Below are 26,506 nucleotides of genomic sequence, written 5' to 3'. Positions count from 1 at the left end.
AAAGTGGGATGAGGTGTTTTTTGCGGCCATATTGAATTGGTTTATTTTGCAAAACTGCAGTGACATTTTTTTTTGGCATTACATTAATCACAGGATCAACAACCAGATGTTGCCACTGGCACAAACCACAACAAGAAGTGGTACTAAGATGATGGCGCCGTATGATTTTAACAACTTATTGCCTGAACGAACTTATTCACGAAATTGTGTGTTTTTTTTTAAATTAGCGAAATATCGACAAAGTTTCGTGCACAATTGCAACAGAAACGCAAACGGACACCACTTATTTGAGTTAATAAAGTCCAATAAAACACGTCACATTTGTGATTACAAAATGACAAAATATAAAATAGTTCAAAGGAAGTGACTACTTTTACTACTTTCTAAAATACCGAATGTATGAAAATGATGCAATCCTCCATATGCAGGAAGTAAACGTCAGCAGATGGTTAAAGTGCTCCTGCAACCGAAGCTGTTAAAAAGTGATGACTAACACCCCACGCCTGGTTCTATTTATCACTTTTATTAACTGTTTTAACACATAACGGTAACAGGGAGGAGGGGATGGAGCAAGACGTGACGTGCACAAGACGTATCAAAGCTTTTCGCTGACGAGCCGAGTCAGCTGCTGCCACTCTTCCACTCGCTAATAAATGACAAAAGGGTTGGGTGGGGGAGCGGTGGGGGGTATAAAGAAACAAAGACAAGAAATAAAGATGGGAGCGTTAAAGGTAAAGGCCCTCCGGTGTGCCCTCCTGCTTCTTGTACAGGACGTTCTCCTTGGACTTTTTGAAGTCTTCGTTGGTGACTTTCATGCGGCGCTCTCGCAGCGCCATAAGGCCTGCCTCTGTGCAGATGGCCTGGAGAAGAAAAGAGGAAACAGGAGAGGAGAAGTGTCAGACTTGTGTCTTTTTTCTTTTTTTTTTTAGGTATCAAAGATGTGAAACAGAATGTAGAAACATAGCCAGACGTGTGTGTGTGTTTGGTTGGGGGTGGGGGGTATATTTTCCAATGAACTATCACAAAAGGAACAATGGTTAGCTTAGTGTGTTCAGCAGGTTCAACTGTGCAAAACCTGCTGAAATGTTAAAACAAAACACTACTGACCTGTTTACTAAAGCTGTATGAAGCACACATAAATTCATGAAAGTTTCTGGGGGTTTTTTTTGTTATAATTCCATCATATGCCACAAGATGGCAGCAAAGCTACAGCAGCGACCTGAGCTAAAGCGGGTAGATACTATTGAATGGAAAGTTCACTTCACCTAATTAACTGCTGACATTAATTATTTACAAAGCCAGCCTTAGTATTTTCCGTTTGAGCAACTTTGTCTTTTTTCCCCTCCCTCTGTTTGGATGAGGTTGGGATATCTAATCAATAAGTGACTGCAGCCGCAAGAAGAAACCCATCAGGAAGAGCAGGAAATACATAACCAAACACATTCCAACTGAAAAGTCCCTGCAGATTACCAGATTTAAAGTAAATAACTTTCAATCTGGTAAATAAAGTAGAAAGAAAGATTTTCTACACTGGACTTTTTCAATTCTGTGTGGAGGTCAATGTAGATGCTGAATTTTAATTAGAAGAAGTGCAGCTATGATGCAGTACATGCTGACAGTTCAGTCTAGTTTCTAAGTAAGCAATAAATCAGTTAATCGCACAATAAATTAGAATAAACTGCATTTTCCATTCGGACAACAATTATTTAAGGACACTCCCGTTTCATATTGCTGAAATTTTGAAAAACATTTGATTCACTTCAAATGTAGTTTACTGATCCTGAAGGGAAATGAAATTACTCAGTACTAAGTAATTAGCTTGCACTGTTTTTTTGTTTTTTTTTTTGTTTGGCAAAAGTCCTGCCTGCCACTTTTGCCTGTTTTCCCTGTCTAATCTAAATGATTAAAAACCTTTGAGATGCAATTTCGGTTACAGAGACTTCGTAATCCATTCTGGTACTTAAAATGTTTTTCAGTTCCAGTGTTAAATGTTCTTTAGAAATTAAAGTGTTTTTTGATCTTTGAGAGTGTGCACTCACATTAATATGCCATTATTATTATTATTATATTAGATGAAAATGGTCTCAAAATGACAATTTTCTCATTTATCGCAATAGTTTCTGGGACAATTTATCATCCAGCAAAATAGGTTATTGTGACAGGAAATCAGAAGTATCTGGTTCCTGTTTCTTGAGGACGCCTCGCCTTAATGTCTGCTCCTGATAGGTCGTCTTTGGCCAAAATGAGGTCGTCCAGGGTGACGTCGTCTGCCACCGTCATTCTGCTGGTGTGGATCTGGAAGATTCTTCTCTTGGTCTTCTCATCCGGCAGAGGAAACTCGATCTTTCTGTCGATTCGCCCTGTGTGTGGCAGAAACGGAAAACAGAAACGGATTAATAACATCTTTATACACACTGTGCATTTACTAGCGTTGAGTCTTTAGGGAATATCTGCGAAACAAACAGGATTGGAGGGGTTGTTATTTAAGAAAGCTCTGCAGGATTTTGCTCTCGGTGACTAGATTGCGTAAAAAGAAAATAGAAAAAAAACTCCCCGTCTTAAGAGAGCTGTTGATAATGTCAAGTGAATGTAATTCTTGCCGCACGTGACAATCTTTGTTTAAAGAGCGCTGCCTAAGGGAACGGGCATTATAAATTCACATCCCAAAGAAGAGAAAAAAACCAGAAGAAAAAAAGACTTGACATTTCAATTTCCCCCTCCCTGCCATGACTCAGCAGAATGGAGCCATTTCCTGAGTGCCAGACAGATTTACAGTACTGCAGATACGAGACGAGAGCCAGAGCCGGGCGGCCTCCAAGCCAATCAGACGGCGTGCTGACCGGGTCTGATGAGGGCCGGGTCCAGCGTTTCTATCCGGTTGGTGGCCATGATCACTTTCACGTCACCCCGCGAGTCGAAGCCGTCCAGCTGGTTCAGCAGCTCCAGCATGGTCCTCTGGATCTCCCTCTCGCCACCCGAGTTGGAGTCGTACCTTGAAAAAGGCAGAAAACAGGTTTTACAAATATCCACACATCAGTGGAGCTTCAAACCGAACCATATCTGGTTCGGTTTGAAGCTAATGCCTGAATTATTTGGTATAAAACTCATAAAATCATGAATATTCAGATCCTTCCCGCTCTGCCTCCTGCTGTTTCTTCCACTCTTAAAAAATATTTCTAGATTTCAGATGTGAAAATTAATATATAAATCTATATATACCTAGGATTTCAAGATAAAAACTTAGTTAAAATTATTCCTCAGTATCAAAGACAATAGAAGAACTTTAGCCTATAATGACAGAGATGCTGCAAGGAAAGTTTTTATATTATAAATGATCCACGAAACAGAGATTTTGACCAGGATACTTAAATGTTTTTAGCAAATGTTGAATTTGGCATAAACATATCTTCAACAAGACAATAAAAAGAACAACCCTTCCGCTCTGCATCACCTCGTCTTGTTGAGAATTTGACACAAACACAGATTATTTAGAGACGGTACGTTGTGACACCAATCCAGCACCTCGACATGAGCACAGGTGATTCATTACCGCTCTCAGTCTGAGCCAGCGCTCAGCAGACCTCCGTGTACCTCTTAGTGCCGATGGCGTCGATCTCGTCAATGAAGACGATGGACGGCGCGTGCTCCTCCGCAACCCGGAACAGCTCCCGCACGAGCTTGGGTCCGTCTCCGAGGTACTTCTGGATAAGCTCCGAGCCGACCACACGCAGGAAGGTGGCCGACGTCTGATTGGCCACGGCCTTGGCGAGGAGCGTCTTACCTGGGAGGACAGAGGTTTAAAACAAATCCTGACTCTAACAGTGTGATGTACTCGCCTCTGATCTGGGACAAACTTCCAGAAAACTGCAAAACAGTCGAAACACTGAGTTCCTTATTAATCAAACACTATTTAGAGTTGCCTTTGATTAACAATTACTGGAACATTGATCAATCTATTTATGAAAGCATTTGACAAAATGTAATGTTTATTGCTTGTTTAAGCGGTTATGTTATGTTTTTATGGTGTAAAGTGCCTTGTTGATGAAATGTGCTGCACAAATCAACTTGGATAAATTAATCAGCATCATGGCAACCAAGGCACACAGCATAACGCATCACAAGCTGTGAACATCTCACCTAGAACGGCTCAGAAAAAGGAAAGAGCATTTCACACCTGTACGGCTGGGCATTTATCGTATCGTTTATCATTTATCGTGATAAATTTATTATCATGTTAAGAATTTTGATTCACAGTTTTCCCAATAAATTAAAAATATTGTTTAAAAAAAACCTCTCAAAACTGTCAGCTTTGTCAGAATTTCTGTTTTTACTACTTATCCCAGTGTTTGTTCAATAAGACTGTCAATCAATATCAATAGATTTGAAAACGTGATTGAACGCAGTTATTGTATTGATGCAAATCACACTTGTTTATGTGACTGGTGTGGTACATTTATGTGTGTGAGACTGTGACCTTAAGTATAAAGTAATAAATGTTTTTTAGCATTACTTTTATCGTCATCACAACTATATCACATAATATAGTGATAAAACTTTAAGTCTATATTTGACCGATTACCTCAGAGTTAATAAAAGTTATCTTAAATCACAAAATCCTCATTTAGACTTTGTTTTAGAGTTGTACTGAAAATCTTGGTTGATATTAAGATACAACGTATCAACCCAGCTTCTTTAAATTATTTTGTGTTGGTTGGTTGCGCCAAAAACAACAAAAAATGTTAAAATGGACGGACCTGTGCCGGGAGGTCCATACAGGATGACACCTTTGGGAGGCTTGATGCCCATCTCCTCGTAGTATTCAGGGTGTGTGAGCGGCAGCTCCACAGACTCCTAACAGCAAACAGTCAAAGTCAAGACAGCTTTATTTATACAGTATATTTCATACAACAAGAGAGAGAGATTTAAAAAGTTTTGCCTTTTGTAATGTCAAAAGGCATTACAAAAGGCTAAGCTAAATGCTACGAACTGAAATAAATTTTTTTCCTTTTCTGCCTAAACGCAGTAGGAGTCCAGCTTAAAAAGACACGACGAAAAAATAACTTAATGCATTTAAGACGTTCGTTTGACTGTGTGCCTCGCTGAACCTTAATCTCCTGGATCTGATTGTCCAGTCCTCCTATATCAGCGTAGGTTTCTTGGGGAGCTTTTTCCACTTTCATCACCGTCACCAAGGGGTCGGTGTCATCCATCAGCACCCCAATCACAGCATGAACCTGCAGGCACACACAACCAGAGTCTATTTAAACGTGGAACAAACAGATACACACCAGCTGAGGCTTTGCCCCACACCTCACCTTGTGGTTGAGCAGAACAGAGCAGCCTGGCTCCAGCAGATCCTTATCCACGAAGGACAGGATGCTGACGTAGTGCTCCGATCCCACTGACGTGGAAACGATGGCGTGGTTGTCGTCTATGATTTCTTCCAGGGTGCCCACCGACATGGGGGTTCCTCGCAGGTCGTCCACCTTTGACCTTTCCTCCTGTTAAAGCAGGAAGAAAACAAACACTCACACACACGTGATCACCAGAGAGACGAGACAAGAGGCGAGCGTCAGAACGAAGGCTGACCTCCTGTTTCTCTTCTAGAGGCTTCATCTGCTCCTGGTTCCTGATGAACTCCTCCTCCATCAGCAGGTAATCTTTGATCCGTTCCTGCTTCAGCAGCTTCAAGCGGCACTGAGTGTGAGGTGTAACTGGAACGCAGACAGACCGCTTTGTGTGAAATAAACTGGGCTGAAAAAATTCATCCGATTAATCGTGATGAATCGATTGTCAAAACAATTTTGACAATCGATTAATCACAATTAATCTCCAGTTAACAAGTAATTTATTAATTTAGCAATTTATTAATTAACTGTATACTTAAAAAAAGTCTAATTGCTGAAAGGACAACACATTTAGAGCAGTAATTAAGTCAAAACTGTAATCATGATGAATCGATTGTTAGCGATTAATCGTTAACTGGAGTAGAAAGACAAAAAGAAATAGCCAATTGCTGACAGAACAACATAATCCAATCAGCAATTCAGCCAAAATTGTACAAAATGAATACATTTTACATTTAAGGTTAAAAAAAATTAAAAATTCTTCTTTGTCTGTAAATGTCTTCTACCTAGACCAGGTAATGCTTATTATTAGCATTACCTGGTTCAAATTGTGCAAAAAATTTAATCCTATTAAGCACGTTCTTCTATCCAATTATTAATCTGTTAATACAAAAAGGAAATCAACAGATCATCCCTGCACCTTGTTGATGTTAAGTCAAGCGGGAAGGGCTGAACTTTTTGACGTTAGAAACCTTTCTTAGCTGCTTTTTTGCTACAAATGATCAAGCACTCAGTAAAGGAATGCTGTTGTTGCATTTTATGCAATAAAATGTTTATTTTCTTATTTTAAAAAGGAATGGAATTATTTGTTTATTTGTATTTTTATGAATTTATGATATTTGAAGAATGTACCAATTTTTCTATTCAATTAATTGATTAATCGGCGGAATAATCGATAGAATAAATCACTGAGATATTAACTTAACAGTTTACTCCTACTTTATATGGCTGGACAATTTGGATTTTAGTTTGGACTCCTTCCACTGAAATGCTGCATACAGGCAGGTTTTTGTACATAATGCAAAACATGGACATGTTGCCAGACAACTGTGCGTTTTCACTTCTTTACCAAGTGGAAGTTTGCTAGCGGCATCGGGACCCTTTGTCTTCTTCTTTTTCTTCCCCACTCTGGTTGGAATTGGAGGTTCATACTTCTTCTTCTTATCCTTCGAATAGAAATGAATGATAGCAAAATTTTAAAAAAGAACCTCGTTAAAGACTTGGCAATAGAATATAGTAATGAAGTACTTAAGCGATCACGCTTCACACAAACAAACACTATTCAGAAGGATACATAATTTTGCTAAATAATTTTTTATGTTGTGTGTTTTCCTATTGAATGGAACTGGAATCAATTTTACTGTGGTCGATTAATCGACCAATGACAGTAAAAAGTCCACTCTATTATCTTCTATTATTGTTCTTGTGCCCAAACATCTTCAGAACCGGGACTTGACATCTCAACACGCTGTCAACATGTATTACGATTCTGAAGCTTATTTCGAAGCACAACTGTGATGTTAAACTGGCGATTAACTGAAACAACCTCACAATGTGCACGATTTTCAGCTTTTATAGCAGTTTTGATATATTCAGAGGCACCAAATAGTACTATCTCCCACAACTGTAGCAAGAAGTCACCTTGTCATCCTTCTTGCCTCCTCCTGGACCGTGGCCTCCACTCTGACTTTGACCCTAGGAAAATAAAGAAGATTCAGTAAAGCAGTAATTAAGTCCAGAATGAATCGCTATGAATGTGTTATTTTTCTAAAAGCATTGTTTTCCTTGAGAAAGCTAGCTTGTTGCTATCTGCAACCTGCCAAGTCACTTAGCTTTTTACTGTAAATGCAAACTATAAAAATTGCAAAACTATTTTAAAAATCCACAAAAACAGAAAAATTAATAAAAACAAAACAACGGACTAAAGTGTAGTTCAAAAGTGAATAACTTAGTACATGGAAAAGAGAAACACAAACCCCGGTAGCTAAAAAGAAGCTAATGTTGCTAGCATTAGGCTAAATGATCGTCAGCTGCCTTTAAAATAGCTCGCCATTTCACAAATAAAATACGCAGCTATAAACAGTGACTACGCGGTGTAAACCGTGACGCTAAAAGTGAAGCCATAGTCACAAAACTAGGTTTTAGACCACAAATGATATATTAATTATCCGTGGCAAAAATTGCTTGCTCACTTACCATGGTTGCCTGTCGACTGAATGTGACGTCACATCATACGGCAACAACGCAGGGCACAAAAAAATAGAAGGCGCTCATCCTGTCAGCCCACGTGCATATTGAGACATTCGTAGGCGAATACACCGCCAGCCCGGCTAGCTCAGTCGGTAGAGCATGAGACTCTTAATCTCAGGGTCGTGGGTTCGAGCCCCACGTTGGGCGTCTGCATCTTTTATTTTCAATGTGTGATTGACAAAATATAATAATAATAAAATAACTTTTTCAAAACCCAGTGATACAAGTTTGTCTAAAAAGATTTTGATATTATTTCTTGACATTTTGAAGTAAGTCACAAAAATGGCTTACAGATAATAAACTCCAAATCCAGTGTCCCAGAAAGCTAGAGTATCATATAAGATCCTGTAAAATCATATTTTAAACAGAAATGTTAGCATTATCCAAAGTATGTTTAATTCTATGCACCAGTTAAAATGTGGAAAAGATTAAAGGGGCATGAAAGTCTTTTGCAATTCACTGTAATGCATTATCTGTAGAGAACGAGTAAAACTTCAAGGTATTGACAAGTGTGTTCCTATTGGAGTGTGTGTGTGTGTGCGTTTGTGCGTGTGTCTTTCAGCCCTGCATATTGAATGAAGCCCTGCTATCAGTAACTCTCCTGGTGCAGCCGTGTCTCAGAATGGAGCCTCAACAAAAGAATCTTTGTATGCCAGTCCGAGCCTCCGCTGTCCCACATGCATACATGCATTAGTGCATGGCATGCTCTTTGCACACAAACAGGAGCTAGCAGCACACAGGCACTGGTTCAAAGCTATTATTATCTGTGTAGGCACTGCTTCTCTGACTCCCTGTTAAGAATATTTTTGAGCTATTCCATGTGAAAGAGTTTGTTTCCATAGTGAATAGTGGATCTTTCAGAATTCAAATTATTTCGGGGCGTTTGTGCCCTGGTGTCAATGCTGAAAAATGTATCAAATGTTCTGTACTTGCAGGAAGAGAAAAGTTTGAGAAAAAGTCTGGAGTTGAATAAAAACAACATTGACAGCTTGTGTCTGCGGCCTACAAAGACAGGTGCTTAGCATTGTGCTTGAAATCTTTGTCGTCTTGTCTTAGACCTCCGTTGATTCCACAGACAAGTGTGTAACGGTTTTCACTCAAAACATCATGTCGTGTTGGAAATCGCTGCTCCTGAGAAAGAACAGATTTCGAGTCGAGAGATTCAGCTGCGGCAAAGAAGGCTCAAGGACAGGGGCGTCCAAAGATGAGGAACGATTTTGTGCCAATTGAAGAACAGAGCAAATTTGATGCAGTGCAAGAGTATGGTTGAAATTTTCGATTGTTTAAAAATAGAAGTAGTCAGACATTTTTATTTTTCTTTAGACACATAACTTTAAAAAAAAACAACAAAATGTCAGATGTTTGTGAAAAGTGATGCCACAAACATCTGGCTACTTTTAACAAAAGAATCGACCTTTGCCTTTTCAACTCTTCCTCCGTTGTTGTTGACAGAAGACTGAAAAAATAACACAAAATCTTGCCAAGTATTTCTGTCTGGTTTCTTGTGGCAACATCCTAGTACATCTGAAACGAACTCATAAGTAACTTTTTAGCAAAATATTGTAGTTTGTTTAGAGTCAATAATTTCTTAATATTGATGGAAACGTTCTAGTTGCACTGGCAGATTATTTCACTTACAACATGGGAACGTTTCTTGTCATAAATGAAATTATCTGCCAATGGAGCTAGTACTTTTTCATCAATATTAAGGAATTATTGACTTAAATCAAACTATTATATCTTGCTGAAAAGGTACTTGTGAGTTAGCTTAGTTTTATTTAAAGTTTTCTACAAATTATAGAGAAAAACCAAGTAAACAGAAAACCTTCTGTTGTTCCCCCAGGTCTTGTTTTTTACTGATTATCAAAGTTATATATTGTAGTAACAATCCACCAAAGCATAGAAATAACTTCACAAATCATAAAAAAAAACAACTTCATATAACGTTCACATGGAAGGATCAGAACATCATCAGCAACAGAAAAAAAAAAACTAAGTTCATGAGAAGAGATTCTGGTGCAAAATCACTTTATTTCTTTTTTTAACGATTCATTTCTTCTTCTCCTTTTGTTAATACAAACACTGCATATAAGCCAGGCGTTATCGCCCCCTAACAGGCTGTAGTAAGAACTGATTTATTTATTTTTTTGACCAGAACAACAAAGCTGATCTTAAAAGTTTATGACACATGTCCCGCCCCCTCAGAGAGAGATATTAAGACAATAAGCTAATGATGCCCTATATCCAATCACAATGTATATTGAAATACTTGGGATAGATTTGAGGTATTTCTTTTTTATTAAATGTCCCGACGATCTGCTTTCGTTCTTTGGAAATCAGAAGCACTTCAGCTCAAGTGCTGGAAAAGCAAAAAGGCGGCGGCTGGAAAATGGTCACATCAGCATCTAACCTGCGTGTTAGAGAAAGAAGACAACTGCGCCGCCAGCTCTTTCACGTGTCAACAAGTCATTTTCCATTTTTTCGCGGTCAGCGACTCCACTGACACATTAACAACCATCGGGGCCTTCTGTGGTTTTCTGCAATCAGAGTGAGGCCACTGTAAAAAAAACTAATTCTTGGAACAAATAGATTGTGCAGGTTTTCAGATTTTATAAATAAACCTGAAGCACTTGGACAAAAGGTGATGTGAGGCGCGATAAAGGAGTTTTTGCACCTCAAATGGCTGCCAATGCTTTCACCGATTGCTCTAGTTACACAGGGAGCCTAATAAAATGTTACAAAAATAAACCACACAATGAAGCGTAGACAGATCCAAACATTAACTTTCTTACAGCTTTTGGTGGCATTTTGAGGAACTAAGAAAGTTGTTTTGTTTAAGCAGTTAGGAATTATTATTCTTGTGATGCTTTTGGAGACGTTTGTCATCCATCTTTGGGGAGAAAAAACAAATCTGACCCAGAGCTCGAACCAAAGTTAAACAGGTTTTATTAAGAATTACAGAAATGTGTTGGAAGATTGCCAGCTTCTTCTCGCTTAAAAATGCCAATAGACAAATTACTTATATGCATTAAAATATCTGGACATAACATACTGTATTTGGCATCATTTCATTTCCTGAACATGAACCATGTTTTAAACAACAGACAAACCCAGGATGTTGCGTTTAGGTGTGAAGGAGCTCAGAAAACGACACTCTAGGCAGGCTGTTTTTTTATTTATTTATCCCCATGGAAACTGGGTTCATCACCAGGGAACATTCCAGCACTCCGGTCCGAATGAAAGATTTCAGCAAACTGACACAGAGTCAAGTTCCTCAAAGGAAAGCGGACGGAGATGGATTCGCTTGCACCTGCTGAGAGGTGGCTATGGGGGGTTCAGTTAGCCCACGCCCGCCTCAGACTCTTCCTCTTCATTCTTCTGTATCTTTTATTTTTTTTAAAAACACCTTATCTGTCCACGCTGGTCTCCGCCAGCCGGTTGTTCATGATGCCCAGGGCACCCACCCCTCCTGAGAATCCGTTCTGATGCGAGCAGGAGCCGCCGGACTGCCGCGGGTGTCCGACCGCCATTTCCGACAGCTGCTTCTGCATGATGGCCAAGTTCACCTGCGGGGGAGGAGAAACCGGTCAGCAGGAGGAAAGGAAAAAAAAAAAAAGAAAAAGTTCACATTTGCTTTCTATATTCAACAACATCCTGCAACATCCTCCAGTTAAAGCTGCAGTATGTAACTTTTACAAAAATACGTTTTTTTTTGTTTTTTTTTCCATGCTAAAACTGCCAGCATGGACGTTGTGAGACAGGTAACATCTGAGCTACTGTTGAGGTTGGAAAAAAATTAAACCAATCAGAGGCAGGAGGAGGGCCTTGGCACTGTCAATCAACCTCATGTATGCTAACTCATGTGCTAGTGGCGGAGAAACAACTTACAGTTACAGGGAAACTGTTTACCTGCTGTCATCGAGGGCTATGCTAACTAGCTAACTAGTGTTAGCGTTAATGGAAGGCTACGTTATGGTGAGCCAGGTGTTGATTAGCAAAGAGCAAACAGGGAGGGTGTGAGCATGAGAGTGATTGACAGCGCTAAGGCCCTCCTCCTGGCTCTGATTGGTTGCTTCTGACTGACTGCAGTTAGAGCTGGCAGAGGAGCTGGATTTTCTAAGCTTATCTATCTTATACTGATCAACACGATAATTTTAACTATGTAAAAAACATATTTTTTAAAATAAAGGTTACACACTTCAGTTTTACACCTGCAGAAGCAGACAAATACAAAGTGTTGACACCTAGCACGTCCTGTTCTCACAGACGATATATAAAGTACGCAGATCTTTCCTGTGCTTAGGTGCGACAATTTAACTAGACAGGAAGGTGATAAATGCTTAACAAGCGTCAGCAGAGGCAACCAGAAGTTGTGGTTCAACAAGGCAACGTTTCCCAGTTCCACGTAGAGAAGAACAAGGCTCTCATTTCTTCCATACGATTATGTTTAGCGAGGAGGGGGAAAGTCTTTGGATTGTATTCCACATGACATTTACATTTTTTCTGTATTTTTCATAAAAAGTATTGCAGGGAGCAGCGTGACATTTGTTGCAGACGCTTATGGTCTGCTTGGAATTTCAATAAAATAAAGGTGACCGAAGAAGATAACTTGACTTTTTCTTTCGTTTCTTGGCTCTACTTGGCTAGGCTAGATTTAATAAGGTATACAGGCATTGCTTACACTTTATTATAGTCTCATATACCTATGTTTATCTTATAAAATAATTTTCCAACAACTTTGCACGAAATTGTAAGTATTTGAAAATGTTTTGTTAGAATTGTAATCGTCCCTCTGCTCATCTGTTTAAGGATCTACATATTCTTACTACCAATTTGTATTTTTATGGGATTTATGCAAGTCAAAAAGACTTGAGTGCTTCTTTTCCTAAATATCACACCAGCATAAGTTTTTTTTTCTGCGAACTAGTCTGCGAACTAGCTTAGACATTACTGAAAATGATACTTGATTAAAGAATTGTGATGAAAATTAAACTTCGTCCACATGCAAGAGTAGAGCAAACTGAACACACTCTTCCCCACCGGCATCATGTGGGAAGCTGGGCAGAGCTGATGGAGCTAAATAAAGGGGAATCCATTAGGCATCATGCAAACAATGCATCTGTTTGCATGATGTAAACATGGAAACAGAGACGCGTTTGAACGTTTTTCTGTCAATCTGTTTTTGGTCGCTACACATTGCTTGAAAAAACCACAGAGAAGAAGAACCAGCTGGCTTTTTATAACTCAACAGCAGCAAAGTATGACTCAAAATACAGACTCAATAAAAATGTATGACCCACTGTTTAGGTTTTTTTGGGGTTTTTTTTAAGTGTTGTGTTTGTGTCTATCGTAAAAATAAAAAAGAAATACGCTGATGTTTGAGGGTAGCAATGTAACAAAACATGAAAAAGGTCAGAGGTTGGTTTCACTGAGAATGTGGGAACTTCTTGTTTATTTACTGCAATACATTATTTTCAAAGTACTACCTTTCAAAAATAATGCTGAGCTTTGGAGTCAGAGTGACACTTAGTTCACATTCAAAATATGAAAACAACTACTGTTTTTGTTAGGGGGCGGTGCATATCTTCAGACCGTGATAGTGTCTCAGGAAGGAAGTGGAGATCAATCTTTTCACAGATTATACATCTCATGTTGTACTGACATGACTGGGTGACAGTTTTAACAAATATGTAAAAAAAAAACTTTTTTTTTTATAAAAGACACTGCAGCTTTAAGATTTTTTTTAAGCCTAACATTAGTTAAATATTGGGCTTAAGATATTAAACGTGATACTTGTAAAAAATGACAAAGGTCATGTTTTACCTTTTTCATGTCTCTAAGCTTAAGTCCTTAGAGAAGGAATTAAGCTAAAGAACAACAACATTTGCGTTAGGTCTCATCAGAAAACGAAGGTGTTGGACCAAAAACGTCTCTGAATGCTCACTCTGCTTTCAGTCGTCGCTGCTCTCACTAATGACTTTTTGAAAATCAATACGCCGCAAATTGTGTTCGGCAGACGGGTTGGTGGTGCACTGAGTGTGTTTTAATTGAGTCTATTCACACGGTTTAAAAAAATATAATAAGATAAAACATAATAAGAGAAACAACAGCTTTAATGAGACCAGATTTGTTTCTGTGTGGGAGGTGGACTGATGTAAGCAGGCTCTAATCCCTTCCCGGTAAGCGAGGTTGTTGTTCATCAGAGCCTGCTGTTCCTCTGTAGTTTAAATTAAAGCTGGAGTGACCTTCAAGCATTAACTCATATTCCACCAGAAAAAGATATGTATTTTTTTGGTTTTAGAGGTGAAACTTAAATTAGAAATGAACTAGAAAGGAGAAATTCAGCTAAAATGCTAACAACAGACATCGTATCTTTCTTCAACCCCGCTAATATTAGCAAACAGCTATCTTTCCAAAAATTTCCCCACTATGTTACAATACAATACTATGTTTTGCTGTTGCTCAGTTTGTGACTTTTTGCCAGAGTGCGGTAGGGTTATACAGGAGGATAAATAGTCAACGCACACCAGAAGGTCCAACTGTGAATACCCAAAATAAAACAAAGGGAAAGTTTTGGATTTGGATGATGTGACCTTAAGAGACCTACATCCTCAAAACCCCTTCAATATAGCTAGCACATTTACGGTTAAGTATTCGCAGACTCAGAAGAAAAATGTTTGAAGGAAAATTCAGCTGGGGAAGTAAAAATACCGGCAAAATGCTACTTGACATGTTATTGGCTAGTGTTTGCAAAGCAGTCAATCCAGAAGTCCTATTTATTTTCCTTGCCACTGACTGGTTGTACCCTCAAGAGGGTAAGGAAGACCTTAGATGTTAGCTTAAGCAATAAGATGGTTTACACTACGCAATAATGCAAATTAAGATACATTTAGTATTTTAACTATTAATATAGACAGAAACACTTTTAGAGAAGGTCTTAAGTATTTAGCTATTGATGGGCATCTGTGGTTCTTAGTCACCTTTGAGACTACCCAGGTTCCACTGTTCAAACCTGCCACATATCTGACTTAATTAGCATTATTCCATTAAAAGCGCTAAATTCAAGACCGGATGTGAGGCAACTTAAATTGTTTCTGACAAAGTTTTCACCTTGTTGGCAGCCAAGAAGTCCCTCATGGAGATCATCTCCCCAGACATCCTGCGGCCCGGGTCGGTCTCGCTCTCGTTGATGGCGTCCGTCTCAATGGAAGGGTCCCTGCAGGCACGGAGATGTCCTGGGGCCACCACGTTCCGGCGAGGGTGCCGGTGCGGGTGAGGACCCCTCCTAGGGAAGCAGCAGTGCAAGAGGCAAGAGGCTTCCAACCTCCTGAGCAGCCAATTGAGGACCTGCTTGATGACGATGGAGATGACGTTGAAGAGGGAGTAGATGCAGCAGACACCGGTGAGGATGAAGAAGAAGTTTCCAACTCGGTAAGCAGCCGTGGCGTGACCCTCGTAGGAGATCCTCTGACTGCTGACCATATCCCCGAACCCGATGGTGCTGAAGGCCACAAAGCAGAAGTAGAGCGAGTCCAAGTAGCCCCAGCCTTCAGCCGCAGAGTACATCAGCGAGGCGCAACAGGACACCAAGATTGCCGCCGCCCCGAGGATGAACATGACGCAGTAAACCGAGGGTTTCCAGCCGGCGAGCTCCTCACGCTTTCCTACTGCGCCTACCTCGGCTCTGCCCGCCTTCTCACCCTCAGAAGCCCGGCGTCCATTCTGCGGCAGGACGGCCTTGTTGTGGCGCCGTTCATGGAAGGACTTGAGGACAAAAGCGATGACGGTGATGACGCGCTCCAGAAAGAGGTTGAAGAAGAGGATGGTGGCGGCGCAGCCCAGCAGTCCATAAAACATCAGGAAGATTTTTCCTCCAATGGTGGCGGGAGTGGTCATCCCAAACCCTGGAAAACACACAAAGACATTCAATAGTGTCTTTGTAGTCTGGTCCAGACTACAAGGGTTGTGCAGCTATCAATGAGACAAGGGGAGGTAAACATTAGGAGTGGTAGCTTAATTTGAATCTTTGTTTCTCCACAGCATACATAAAAGACTAAAGAGAGAGAGAGTAGGACAAAGAGCATTACTGTCTCTAGACAAACACAATTTCTAAAGAAAACTTCCATTTTCATTCATGCACATGGTCTTGCAAACAAATCAGGAAACAAATTGATTACTTGCATATAGCAGAGGAGAGCCATAGCCGCTTCCTGTTGCTTTATCATTCGAACTAAGCATAAAATCTCTTGGCAATGAAAACAATTACCCAGTTACAATTAAGTGTTCTCCAAGTTTTAAATTGGATGCTTCCCTCCACCGGGTTGCCATTGCTCTCTTAATGATTCTGACGAGCACCTAATGTGATCGAGTCAAAGCTCGTCTCTTTAATACTTAGTGGGATTACAGTTTTCTGGGACTTGTTTGGACTGTTTGGCAAATAAAAATATTTGTTTCAGACTTGCTGTACTTTAGCAAGTTTTTGCTAAAACATGATGTCAGTGAAACTCCTCCTCCTTTTTCACCCTAGAACTGAAGGTGGATTACTGCAGTGCATTCTGGGATTGATAGCTTTCCTACCCTCTCTTTTTGGTCCCTGGAGGTAGTTTAGTTCGTCATTACTAGATCCCAACAAGATCCAATGCATCAAAGAATGTTCAGGTGTTAGAATGGCCCACTTAAAGTCCAGACCAGTTTTAAATTTGAGTCTTTAAAGTTGAAGCCGAACAATAAGCTCAACCCGAGTGAGTTTGAACTTCATCACAAAGAAGAATGGGCAAAAGTGTTCAGCTGCTAGCGGGCAGAGACACGCTCTAAAGACCTGTAGCTTCAGTAACATTGACAAATGGCTCTACAAAGTATTTACTAAGCTATAGAGTACACTGAAATGTATTAACAAGAAACTGTATGTCATACGATTGAGTACTTTTTACAGTTTTTGCCATCTAGCACCTTTGGTGACGTCAATAGGTACAGTAGAAGTGAATGCATGTGACCCACGAGACCTTTTCAGATGGAAAAAGGGAAGTTAAATGTTGCGGCCTTTTTTTTTTTCTCAGCGTTGAGACGGAAAACAAAAGTTTCAGCTTGACTAATTGGCTGCGCTACACGGTGGCTTCTTGGGGAGCATTTGATTGCCTCTTCATTCAAATTGGTTGTCAAGGTGCTAATTGAGCCAGAGCTCTCTCCCAAACACGACAATAAAGCCAAATGAGCTGGATTTTATGGCTTTGTTTTTCTTCTCTTTGTGTTCAGGATATCATTTACTTGAATGTCACAAGCTATTTGAACCATTTAAGATACGGTGATGGTGATAATAATATTGCAGTTAGACAGGCATGAAAGGAACTGCATTATGACACGAGTTAAGATGAAACTAGACGTGTCGGTGACGGTTTCTGAGTTGTGCTGCTAACGTCCTAACATTCATACCAAAGATTAACCATGCGGCTCGTTTTAAGCTTTAACCCTTGTATTTTTCAGGTAGCTATAGATTTTTTACAGAAAAATAGCAATAGCCATATAATAAAGACTTCCGTGCAGCCACTGAGGTCATGAGCTGCTTGAAAACAATAAATACATAATGCTTAAAAAATGTAGCCCCTCTTGAGAGAACTAGGAAAGAGCAAATTTGAAAAATAATTTTTCTAAACCCAATGCATAGTAGCCCATTGAGCTCCTATTAGTGTAGCATTGGTTAATTTGCATGAGAAATAAATTTAAAAAATCTTAGATTTTTACTCTTATTAAAATGTCACTACATTGAAACTTAAAGGGGACATTATTGTTTGTTTTCCAGGCATTTTAAAGTGTTATCAAAACTATCTTGCCTTCTGTTGTTTTAAAATAAATGTTACTTCCTGATTTAACGCCTTGAAATTGGGCCTCTGTCCCTTTAAAAACTCTGGCTGTTTCTGAAACTCCGCCTTCAGGAAGTCATCAGAACATGGCTCCACTATTAACCCTTTAACAAAATTTTTACCAGCGTTGCACAGAGAAGTAGCTCCTATAATGAGCTCAGCTGATAACAAACACCTGGTGGAACTGCGCTAATTGCTGCTGGCTAGTCTGAAGGAGCTGAGTAGGAAGGGCTGCTTGATGGGGAAATAACATTAGAACATGATGTAAATCTTAAGAATTTAATTTTCATAATGGAGTTTATACTGCTGCATGTGTTCCACAGCTTTTACACATCTTTACCATATTCTTATGGTACAGGTTATTATGAACAATCAGATAACACTTTGGAAAAGATCAACAGTGTTTTAGTTCTTTAAAACTATGTTTAGTTTTCTCACAGGCAATCTTTCAGAGTAAGACAAAAGACAAAATGGTTACTTTCTGTGTGTTTATTTTAGAATAATAACTTGATTAGATCGCCTGTGGAGGAAAGAAAACAGTCGTGCCTTAGATCCTTGTGGTCTGACTCATCACCTTTGTTTACCATGTTCTCAAAAAGCCCTTGCTGTTATTTTAATCTGCAACAAAAACAGAAGTCAAAAATAATCACAAAGTAAATAGACTTGTTTTAATAAGTCGCGGTTGCAGCAATAACCTCTGCGCAGCTAATCACTTTCCTGTTTCATGCTTGCGACTTCACAGACCGACGTGTTTGTTGTAAGGTTGGAAATTAAAATAACTGATTCTAACAATAGATGTGATTCAAATCCGAATATTGAAATGGAGCCGTGAAAGTGGATGCTCATGACAAAGACACGGTGTGCTTTTAAGTCGGCGCAGTCTCGCTCCAATATTTATAATCCACTGCAAACAACTTCGGTGGAGTCCCGAGCCGCATTGTTATATCACCATCTGAAGTTGAAAACAGGAAAGAAAAGGTCAAAACAACAAACTCAGGCTGAATGTTTGCTGGTGAGGCTGACGCAACTGAAACCTTCCAGTCTTAACTTACGATAATTTGGATACTTTATTTTTTCTTATTTACACAGAGGAATTAATCTACTGACAAATTTGTCGACGCATCCCAGCTTAAGATGCGTAAGGACCATTTGTGGTCCTTACTAAAGTAGGAATTTTCATCTTCATAGGATTTTCAGAAGGTTGGCAAAATACATGGTTTGGTTTTTTTTTCTTTTCTAGAGAATCCATGGACTGAGCCTCATGGAAATGGGTTCTGGTCCCCTGAGTGTCCTGCTGGTCGTCATTTGAAATGGCAGGTGACAACAGGTGGATGGGTTCCGTATCACCCCAGCTAAATTGGCAGCGAACGGGGATAACATTGTTTCCAAACCAGATATAACTCTCCCATTAGAATGCGGAAAGGTAGAGAGGAAATGCACAGGCATTAAGAGATCCACTAATGATACCGTCACAATCCTGCACTCTCTGCTGCTCTACAGCACATCAGCCTGTCATGATGCATGCAGTGATTTTAGAAAGGATCCAATATGACAGTTTATTTTGAAAAGGATTTATCAAAGTGAGTGGTATGTGGGATAGAGAGTAGACGAAGGAACAATGAATAAAAGATCAAATTGACCATTCTGCCGACACATACTGAGTGCCTCATTACGTGTTCCGTCTTAACCCCTTGGACATACACAAGCATTTTGTTCTGTGTTCACATCTTTTTACAATTTTTTTTTTACTGAGAATTTAATGTTAATGCTTCACACACTTCCTTGTGAAAGTATTCCCAAGGCACTTTCAGATTTCGTCACATTAAAACCTCAAATTTCAACTTATTTTTGCTGGGATTTTGTGTGGTTAGAACAACATGCATTATCAGGGCATAATTTTGAAGAAAAAACAGCACAGATAAAGCATGTGGCAAATAGTGGTGCACAGATTGCAGTCTAACCTGCCGATTCTGATTTTGGTCGATACCAATTTTTTTGTGTGTGCGTGTCTGAAATGTCGCTAAATATAGCGACAGTAACTGAATTGGCAACAATGGGGTGACTATTGTTAACTGTAATGTGCAGACGTGACCTGGTGGGGCGGTCCATCAGTCAAACCTCTCTGACGGGAGAACAGAAGAGGACGGAGGTTGATTTTTAGACCTTTGCAGATGAAGATAAGATCGGTTTCACATGTAAAAATCAGCCCATCAACAATCTTCCAATAATTAAGGAAATCGGCTGGCCGATAAATTGGTGGCAGCCCCTCTTTACTGTGACAGAATCAAATAAAATCAAGTGCATCTAATAACTTTTCAATCATATAATTATCCAGAAGCCTCCATCTCATTTAATACAGCTGCAAACCTAGACCATAAATACTAGGGATGCATGATATTGGATTTTTGGTCGATACTCGATATGGTATCATAAAAACTACGCCTTGTATATCGGTGAATTATTTTGACCTGAATGGCCAATATCTGGTATTAAATTTTACAGCTAACATCGATGATGCTGATACCATGCCGATAATATTGTAGTAAATGCGATGCATTTTAAAATGTACCGTAAGCCAAATTTGGCCAAATTTGGACTTTTTGTTCAAAACCCAACGTGTCGCAGAAAACTAGATGCTTTTTTGAAGTGCGAATATGTAAGCTTGTCAAAGTTGATAGTCAGAGGTAGCTGAATAAAGGACCAATCATGATGAAAACTAAGGCTTGCAACATTTTGGGCCACATGCAAGACATCCTTCTTGGCTGATCCCTGACGCGAATACACGGCAAACCTTTCCGATGGGCCGTAAAGGCAACGCGTGACAAGTTTGAGGGCTTAACCAATGAACTCGCCAAAGAATGATTATTTCCACATTTTAAGCAACATGAATCTGCGGGGTTCACACCGTGTGACACAATATGTCTCTGAAGAGATGGTGATGACTTTGCCAGTCATGGATTTCTCCCTCATACACGCCTTGAGCCTGCTATCGATCAGAGGTTCTGCCACACCGTCTGACGCTGACCGTAAATTTGTTCCAATCATGACACAGGAGCGAAATGAAGACATAAATCTGAGGAGATCTGAAGGACTTCAGCGCTTTGCCTCCGTCTCACACCGACACCAGCGAACCCAGGCCTCTGACGGAGGCTGACGGTTCTGAGAATTTTACACAAATACGTCGTTTTTCCATTCCTTTGTTCGCTGCTACTAAGATATTGAAGGGGATTTCATGGATTGACAGAAATGACAGAACTTTTTCTTTTCTTCATTTTGAATTCAGGTAGAAATTTTGTCCCTGGGATAAGTGACGGTGTTCGTAAAAGGAGCAGACTTCTTCTTCACCAAAGTGCCAAAAAACCTGCCTTCAACCTGCAGTATTTTTTAATAAAGTGTGACCAAATAAATTTTTTTTTTTTTTAAATCAAAGTTGCATAATTTGGATGGAAATCAGAAACACATTCTCCAACAAGACCTCTCTTTTTCGCTGCATCTATTTTTGTAAATCTGAACTCTGTTCAACACAAAAGTTGCTTCTGGTTTCATCTTCTTCACTTAGACTTTGTTGCCAAGCAATGCGGCTAAATGCAGTCCAGACTAATTCTCTTTCTGCGTCCATTTTACTTCATGCAGTAAAGACGACTGATGGTGTGTCTCATACTGAAGCACACTGATGATATTACAAAAACAAAAACAAGAATAAAAAATAAATTGGTCTGTTTTTTTTCTATTAAATGTAAATGTTTCATTCAGTTTCCCTTACAGTCTACACAGTCCACACCCAGAACACTGAATACAAACGCTTCCATACTTATGCACATGCACACCTATTTATAGATCTTTGTGGTTGTCAATTACTGACTGTAATATTCAAAGAGAAGATTTAATAACTTGTTCACTTGTTTATTCTGCGGCCGTCTTTGAACCACATTCCTCTTTTCTCGTAACCTGAGAAATTTCCACAAATCTCTCGATGTCAAACAGTCGCGCAGACCGTTCCTGTTTTCAGGGCTGTTTGGGTCCATCTGAAACACCTCTTCTATATTTAGACACAAGTCGTTCAGATTTACATGTCGTTTAGCTGCCGGGGTGATAACGCCCCTACAATAAGCACTGGTGATGGTACTTATTGTCCACTGTTGCTGTGTGCTGAGGAGAGATAGCGCTCTGCACCGGAGGCCGACTCTTATCTGTCCCTGGAGAATTGAGCAACACGTTTTTTAAAAATAAAATAAAAGAAACACTATTTTGTGGAGAGCGCATTGAAAAACTTTAATTTTGTGAATTCAGTTTTTTCAATGTCAGCCTTTATTTTTATTTTATTTTTGTCCAAAGCTTGAAATTGAGCAACAAGTCTTTTAGTGATACAAAATAACCAAACTGCTTTATAAATTTCAGATTCAGAAAAACTTTACTAATCCGACAGGGAATTTAAATGTTATTGTAATTCATATTATCCAAGGTTTTGAAATGCTGATTGCTGAAGGATCTCCTGTAGCAGTCTGTTCTACAGCGACTCTTGAAGAACCCTCTGACAGAATGCAACTATCTTACTGAGCCTGAAAATCTGAAAAGTGCGGTGCCATTTTGCAGCTATAAGTGGGCTTACCAATATTCCTTCCATGTTCTAATCAACCAGGCTGAGAAAAGCCTCCCCACACCATGATGCTGCCACCACCATATTACGGGATGGAGACTGTTAGAACAGAAGCAGATTCTGTCTTTGCACTTTGGTTTCTGCATATGAATTACATCTAAGCCTAATCTGATGTTCCCTCTGCTTTTCAACGTCAAACCTGATACTTTACTTTGACTGGACTTGAATCATTTTACTCTAATGGATGTATTTCTACAATGTTATGGTAATGAGTATATTATTTAAAAACCATCCACTATTAATGTTTTCTAATCCAGAAAACATTCTGTGAGTAGTAATTGTTCTGTTGTTGCATAAAGTAATAAACAACAACAGAACAGAGGCCCGTCAACTTATACTGTGTATATCTTCCCATGTATTATTTGCTAATTGCTAAAAAAAAAAAAAAGGTTCAGGAGAATCCTTCCATTCCTACATTATGGCAGAGAGTTGATAAATGTGTAAACAGAATCCAAACTACAACTTTTTCCCCCTAAAATGTATAGTTTTGAACTATTTTTCCCCCGTGCCTACATGGAAAACACTGCTTTTCTGGGTGGGGGGTTGGTTTAAATGGGTTCCACAGTGAAAATGTTGCCCTCTCATTCTAATGTGGACAGCAAAAACACATAAAAAAAAAACTGTTATATATTAGCCCAACATCTAACATGATCTACAACCCTAAACGAGTCATACATAACAACAATCGCATATTATCTACTCAGCATTGCATTACTTCTGGTTTGGGGGGAGTAAATATAATGCTCTGGGACGTTCTCTGCATTTCCATGTGGATGAAAAGATTTCTGGAAATGGTCCTGTGTGGAATCGGGTGTTTTTGAAATCTGTTTTAGAAAAAAATAAAAATAAAAATAAATAAATAAATAAATATATTCCCTTGTGGAAGGTGCCGGCGGGAGGAAGATGAATCTTTCTTTACAGGGTATCAATTATTCATCAGAGAACATTAGATTGAGTGAAGTTGCACAAGAAAGATCACTAAAACTGCAGTTTCTAACAACTGTTATTGCGAATTACTGAAGTTAGCATTGGGTAACTGTAACAGAAACTTATACATTTGTAATTTCTACATTGTACATTTTTAGAACTAGTGTGAAAGCCTTCCAACGGGTCGCAACATACTTACTGTACTGTGGCAGAAAAAGTAAAAAAGGTAAAAAAAAAAAGAATATGGAAACAGTTCTGTTATACAGTTAGCTTTCCTGTTAGCTAACGCTCCTTGTTGTTCCTCTTTATAGCTACAGTTTTAACGTCAGTTATTATTACTGTAGCAGTCTGAGGGTAGGTTATAAGCTCTTAATGTTTCCATAAAACACATTTCAAAAACATTTATTTTAAGCTTTCAACACCAAACTATATGCTACGAAGCTAATGCTAACAGGCAGAGTACGTCCTCAGATACCAGTCTGACATCTGTAGGTCTGAACTTTATGTAATTTGTTCAACGTACATAACATATGAAAACAATAATTTTATGTAAACAAGGTGAGATTATTATGTTTATTTAAGGGTGCGAGAATATTTTTGACTGACAGTTTAATCTGCAGGAACGTAATCTGGTCTGTGATAGTCACCCTATCAGCCAGACATCAGATTCAGAAATACTGAAGCAGGCATTCGAAAAATAAACATTCGATACCAGTGCTGGATCAGATCAGCTCCATCTCTGCTGAGACCAAATTCCCACTTATTGCCTTATACTAAGCCCTGGAAACCTCACAGTAGGAGAAGCAGTGTGTTTACCAAAAGCAAAATAAAATTCCAGAACTTCGGTCGAGACCAATGTGAGAGCTACCAACGTAAGCAAACCAGAATATCCTCTGGTTTACAGTCAAAATTATAACTAATTATGACTGATATTGTTATTTTCTGACTAATTTGACAGTTTGACAAGTAGTCAAGAAGCTTCAGAGCTGCTAATTTATGTCGGATTAATTGTTAATCATTGAATTACTCTTGCATGTTTTAATATTTTTGCTGCATTTAATGACAAAAGAATTAATTTATGAGACTGCCTTTTCATTTCCAAGTCATTCTCAGCTGTGCCAGGCTTGGTCCTCCCCAGTAATGTGACGAGACAAGTGAAAAAATACATTTGCAGCACAGCGTCAACGAATGAATGACATGGCTCTCTGTTCTGGGAGGCACAGCAAATGGGGGAGGCACAAGATTTCCACAACATTTATATCAGTTACATCCCAAAAGTGAGTATTTCATCATGTCAACAGGAAATCTGCATCAGGTAACGTAAATAACGAGGAACAAACGATAACATACTATAACACTTACACTCAGCAACCAATTAAAGGGATATTTTACTGTTTTTGAACGAGTCTGTGCTACATCTTATGATAGCTAGCTAAAAATCTCTGTTGCTTCATCTAATTGAACTTCAGCTGAGTCATTTTTAGACCTGTCACTACAATACATTTTGCTGGATGATAAGTTATTGCGATAAATGATAATATTGTTATTTTGAGACCGTTCACAAGTAATGTAATATCTAAAATAAATAAATAGAACAGCAGAAACAACAAATAAAAAATGTATGAAGTTTCTGTAAACAAAATTGTTCCTAAAAAAAAAGACGTTGAGACCAAAGCACCATGACTGAAGAGTTGAGAGAGAGAGAATCATTAAAGTGGAAATTCTTAATTTAGCATGCGATTGATCGATTACTTGCTTATTGCGACAGGTCTAGATCTACGGTGAAAATGCTGTTGCCTGTGCAGTTCTGAAGGAATACGAACATATTTTTCCTCTGTGCTTCTCTGTTGGCTCAATCCATGAACAGAAACGAGACAGAGAGAAAATATAACTTTTTTTTTTTTTTTTTTTACATATTTACATTTTGAATTTAGAGGCACATTCACAGTTGGGATAAGTTTGAACTGATGTTTGCAGAAGAAGAAAAAAAGTGAAAAAAACAAAACATTGACCCAAAAGACGGTTCGGTCAACGCGTTCGACCTGAAACGACCGGTCGGTGCGCGACAGCTGCTGCCAAATCTCACCAATCGTCGACACCACGGTCCCGACGAAGTAAAACGCTCCCGTGAAGTCCCACCGGGGTCTGACCGTGTCCACCCGGATGCCCGCCACGTTCGCCTCCTCGTAGCTCCTCAGGAAGTTGCGCAGGTCCCTCCTGCTCAGGTTGTGCTTCTGGGAGAAGTGCTCGAACCTCTGCGCCCAGCGCGCCTTCGCCTCCCGCTCCTTGGGCTGCTCCAGCGCCGAGAAGACGGCGGCGCCGCACAGCAGGTAGAGGACGATGAAGAGCGCCAGCAGCAGGAACCGCGCGTTGTCCTCGTTGATGGGGCCGGAGGAGCCGCAGCAGCAGCCGCTCCTGCATGCCATTATGTCGCCGTTGTCGCCGCGGCGAAGGAGCGGCGGCGGCGGCTGTGGGGGACCGTACGCGCTCCACGGAGGACTCGGAAAAGTCCATCGCCGTGGACTTTCATTGTGTTTCTGGCAACAACCAGTTAAAAAAAAAAAAAGTCAAACAAGGAGATGTTTGAAGCAGTTCCAGAGGCTCGATTTTATCAGATTGAGAAAATGTTAGAAAATATGAGAGAAACAACCTGTAGATGCAGCGCGTCGTGCTGATGTGCTCTTTTTTTTTTTTCCTTTTTCTTTTTTTTTTTTTACTGATGCGTCTCCAAATCAGTCCCCGCCCCGGAGCGCGTCTTTTACGCACCAGAGTCTGATCACCTACTGCTCAGCTGGCGCGCGCGCGAGAGAGAGACACGATAATGAGCCTGAGCGCAACACATCCGTCATGTTCGACCTGATCCAAACTTTTGGAGGTTTGATTCCGACATTATAGAGCGTGTTTGGGGATCAATAACACTTGACCTTTGCGGAGCTCCGATGGGGGGATGGAGGGAGCCACGCGCCTGCCGCGTCTTCACCCCGGGACCGCGTGAGCAAATGTCACCGCGGAAATAAATTATTCAGGATCCAGAGAGAGGCACCCAAAGAGCTATTTCTGGAAACATGGACGATTTGACTAAACAGCCAGGAGCCGACGGACTTATGGATGACAAGTTTCTACATCAGGATATGGACTGAAATTTAAAGCCCTTAAGTTGTTGGAGTTAGTTGTAACACTGCAAAAAC

At 39.8% G+C, this 26,506-nt stretch overlaps 2 protein-coding genes and 1 non-coding gene across 3 annotated transcripts; 1 reads left to right on the top strand and 2 right to left on the bottom strand.

Annotated features, from left to right (window-relative positions):
• Positions 1–502: 502 nt before the first annotated feature.
• On the bottom strand, positions 503–7,870 carry LOC103457809 (26S proteasome regulatory subunit 4). The gene is made up of 11 exons (XM_008398221.3): positions 7,824–7,870; positions 7,269–7,322; positions 6,697–6,793; positions 5,590–5,714; positions 5,316–5,501; positions 5,106–5,234; positions 4,755–4,851; positions 3,592–3,781; positions 2,841–2,992; positions 2,206–2,360; positions 503–860 (listed from the first exon to the last, which is right to left on the bottom strand). The coding sequence occupies exons 1-11, from the start codon at positions 7,824–7,826 to the stop codon at positions 726–728; spliced, it is 1,323 nt and encodes a 440-aa protein (XP_008396443.1). The 5' UTR covers positions 7,827–7,870; the 3' UTR covers positions 503–725.
• Positions 7,871–7,951: 81 nt separating this feature from the next.
• On the top strand, positions 7,952–8,024 carry trnak-cuu (transfer RNA lysine (anticodon CUU)). The gene has a single exon. It is a non-coding gene; the product is annotated as a tRNA-Lys (tRNA).
• A 2,782-nt stretch (positions 8,025–10,806) lies between these two features.
• Positions 10,807–26,261, bottom strand: kcnk13b (potassium channel, subfamily K, member 13b). Its single transcript, XM_017302214.2, has 4 exons — positions 25,969–26,261; positions 25,405–25,855; positions 14,988–15,781; positions 10,807–11,443 (listed from the first exon to the last, which is right to left on the bottom strand). Exons 2-4 carry the CDS (start codon positions 25,742–25,744, stop codon positions 11,285–11,287), a joined length of 1,293 nt encoding a protein of 430 aa, XP_017157703.1. The 5' UTR covers positions 25,745–25,855; positions 25,969–26,261; the 3' UTR covers positions 10,807–11,284.
• Between the last annotated feature and the right edge of the window lie 245 nt (positions 26,262–26,506).

Source organism: Poecilia reticulata, chromosome 21 (genome assembly GCF_904066995.2).
Source record: "Poecilia reticulata chromosome 21, P_reticulata-male-v2, whole genome shotgun sequence".
NCBI classification, from domain to species: domain Eukaryota; kingdom Metazoa; phylum Chordata; class Actinopteri; order Cyprinodontiformes; family Poeciliidae; genus Poecilia; species Poecilia reticulata.
The sequence above is the reverse complement of the archived record's forward strand: the minus strand, read 5'-3'. Positions and strand labels throughout refer to the sequence as shown.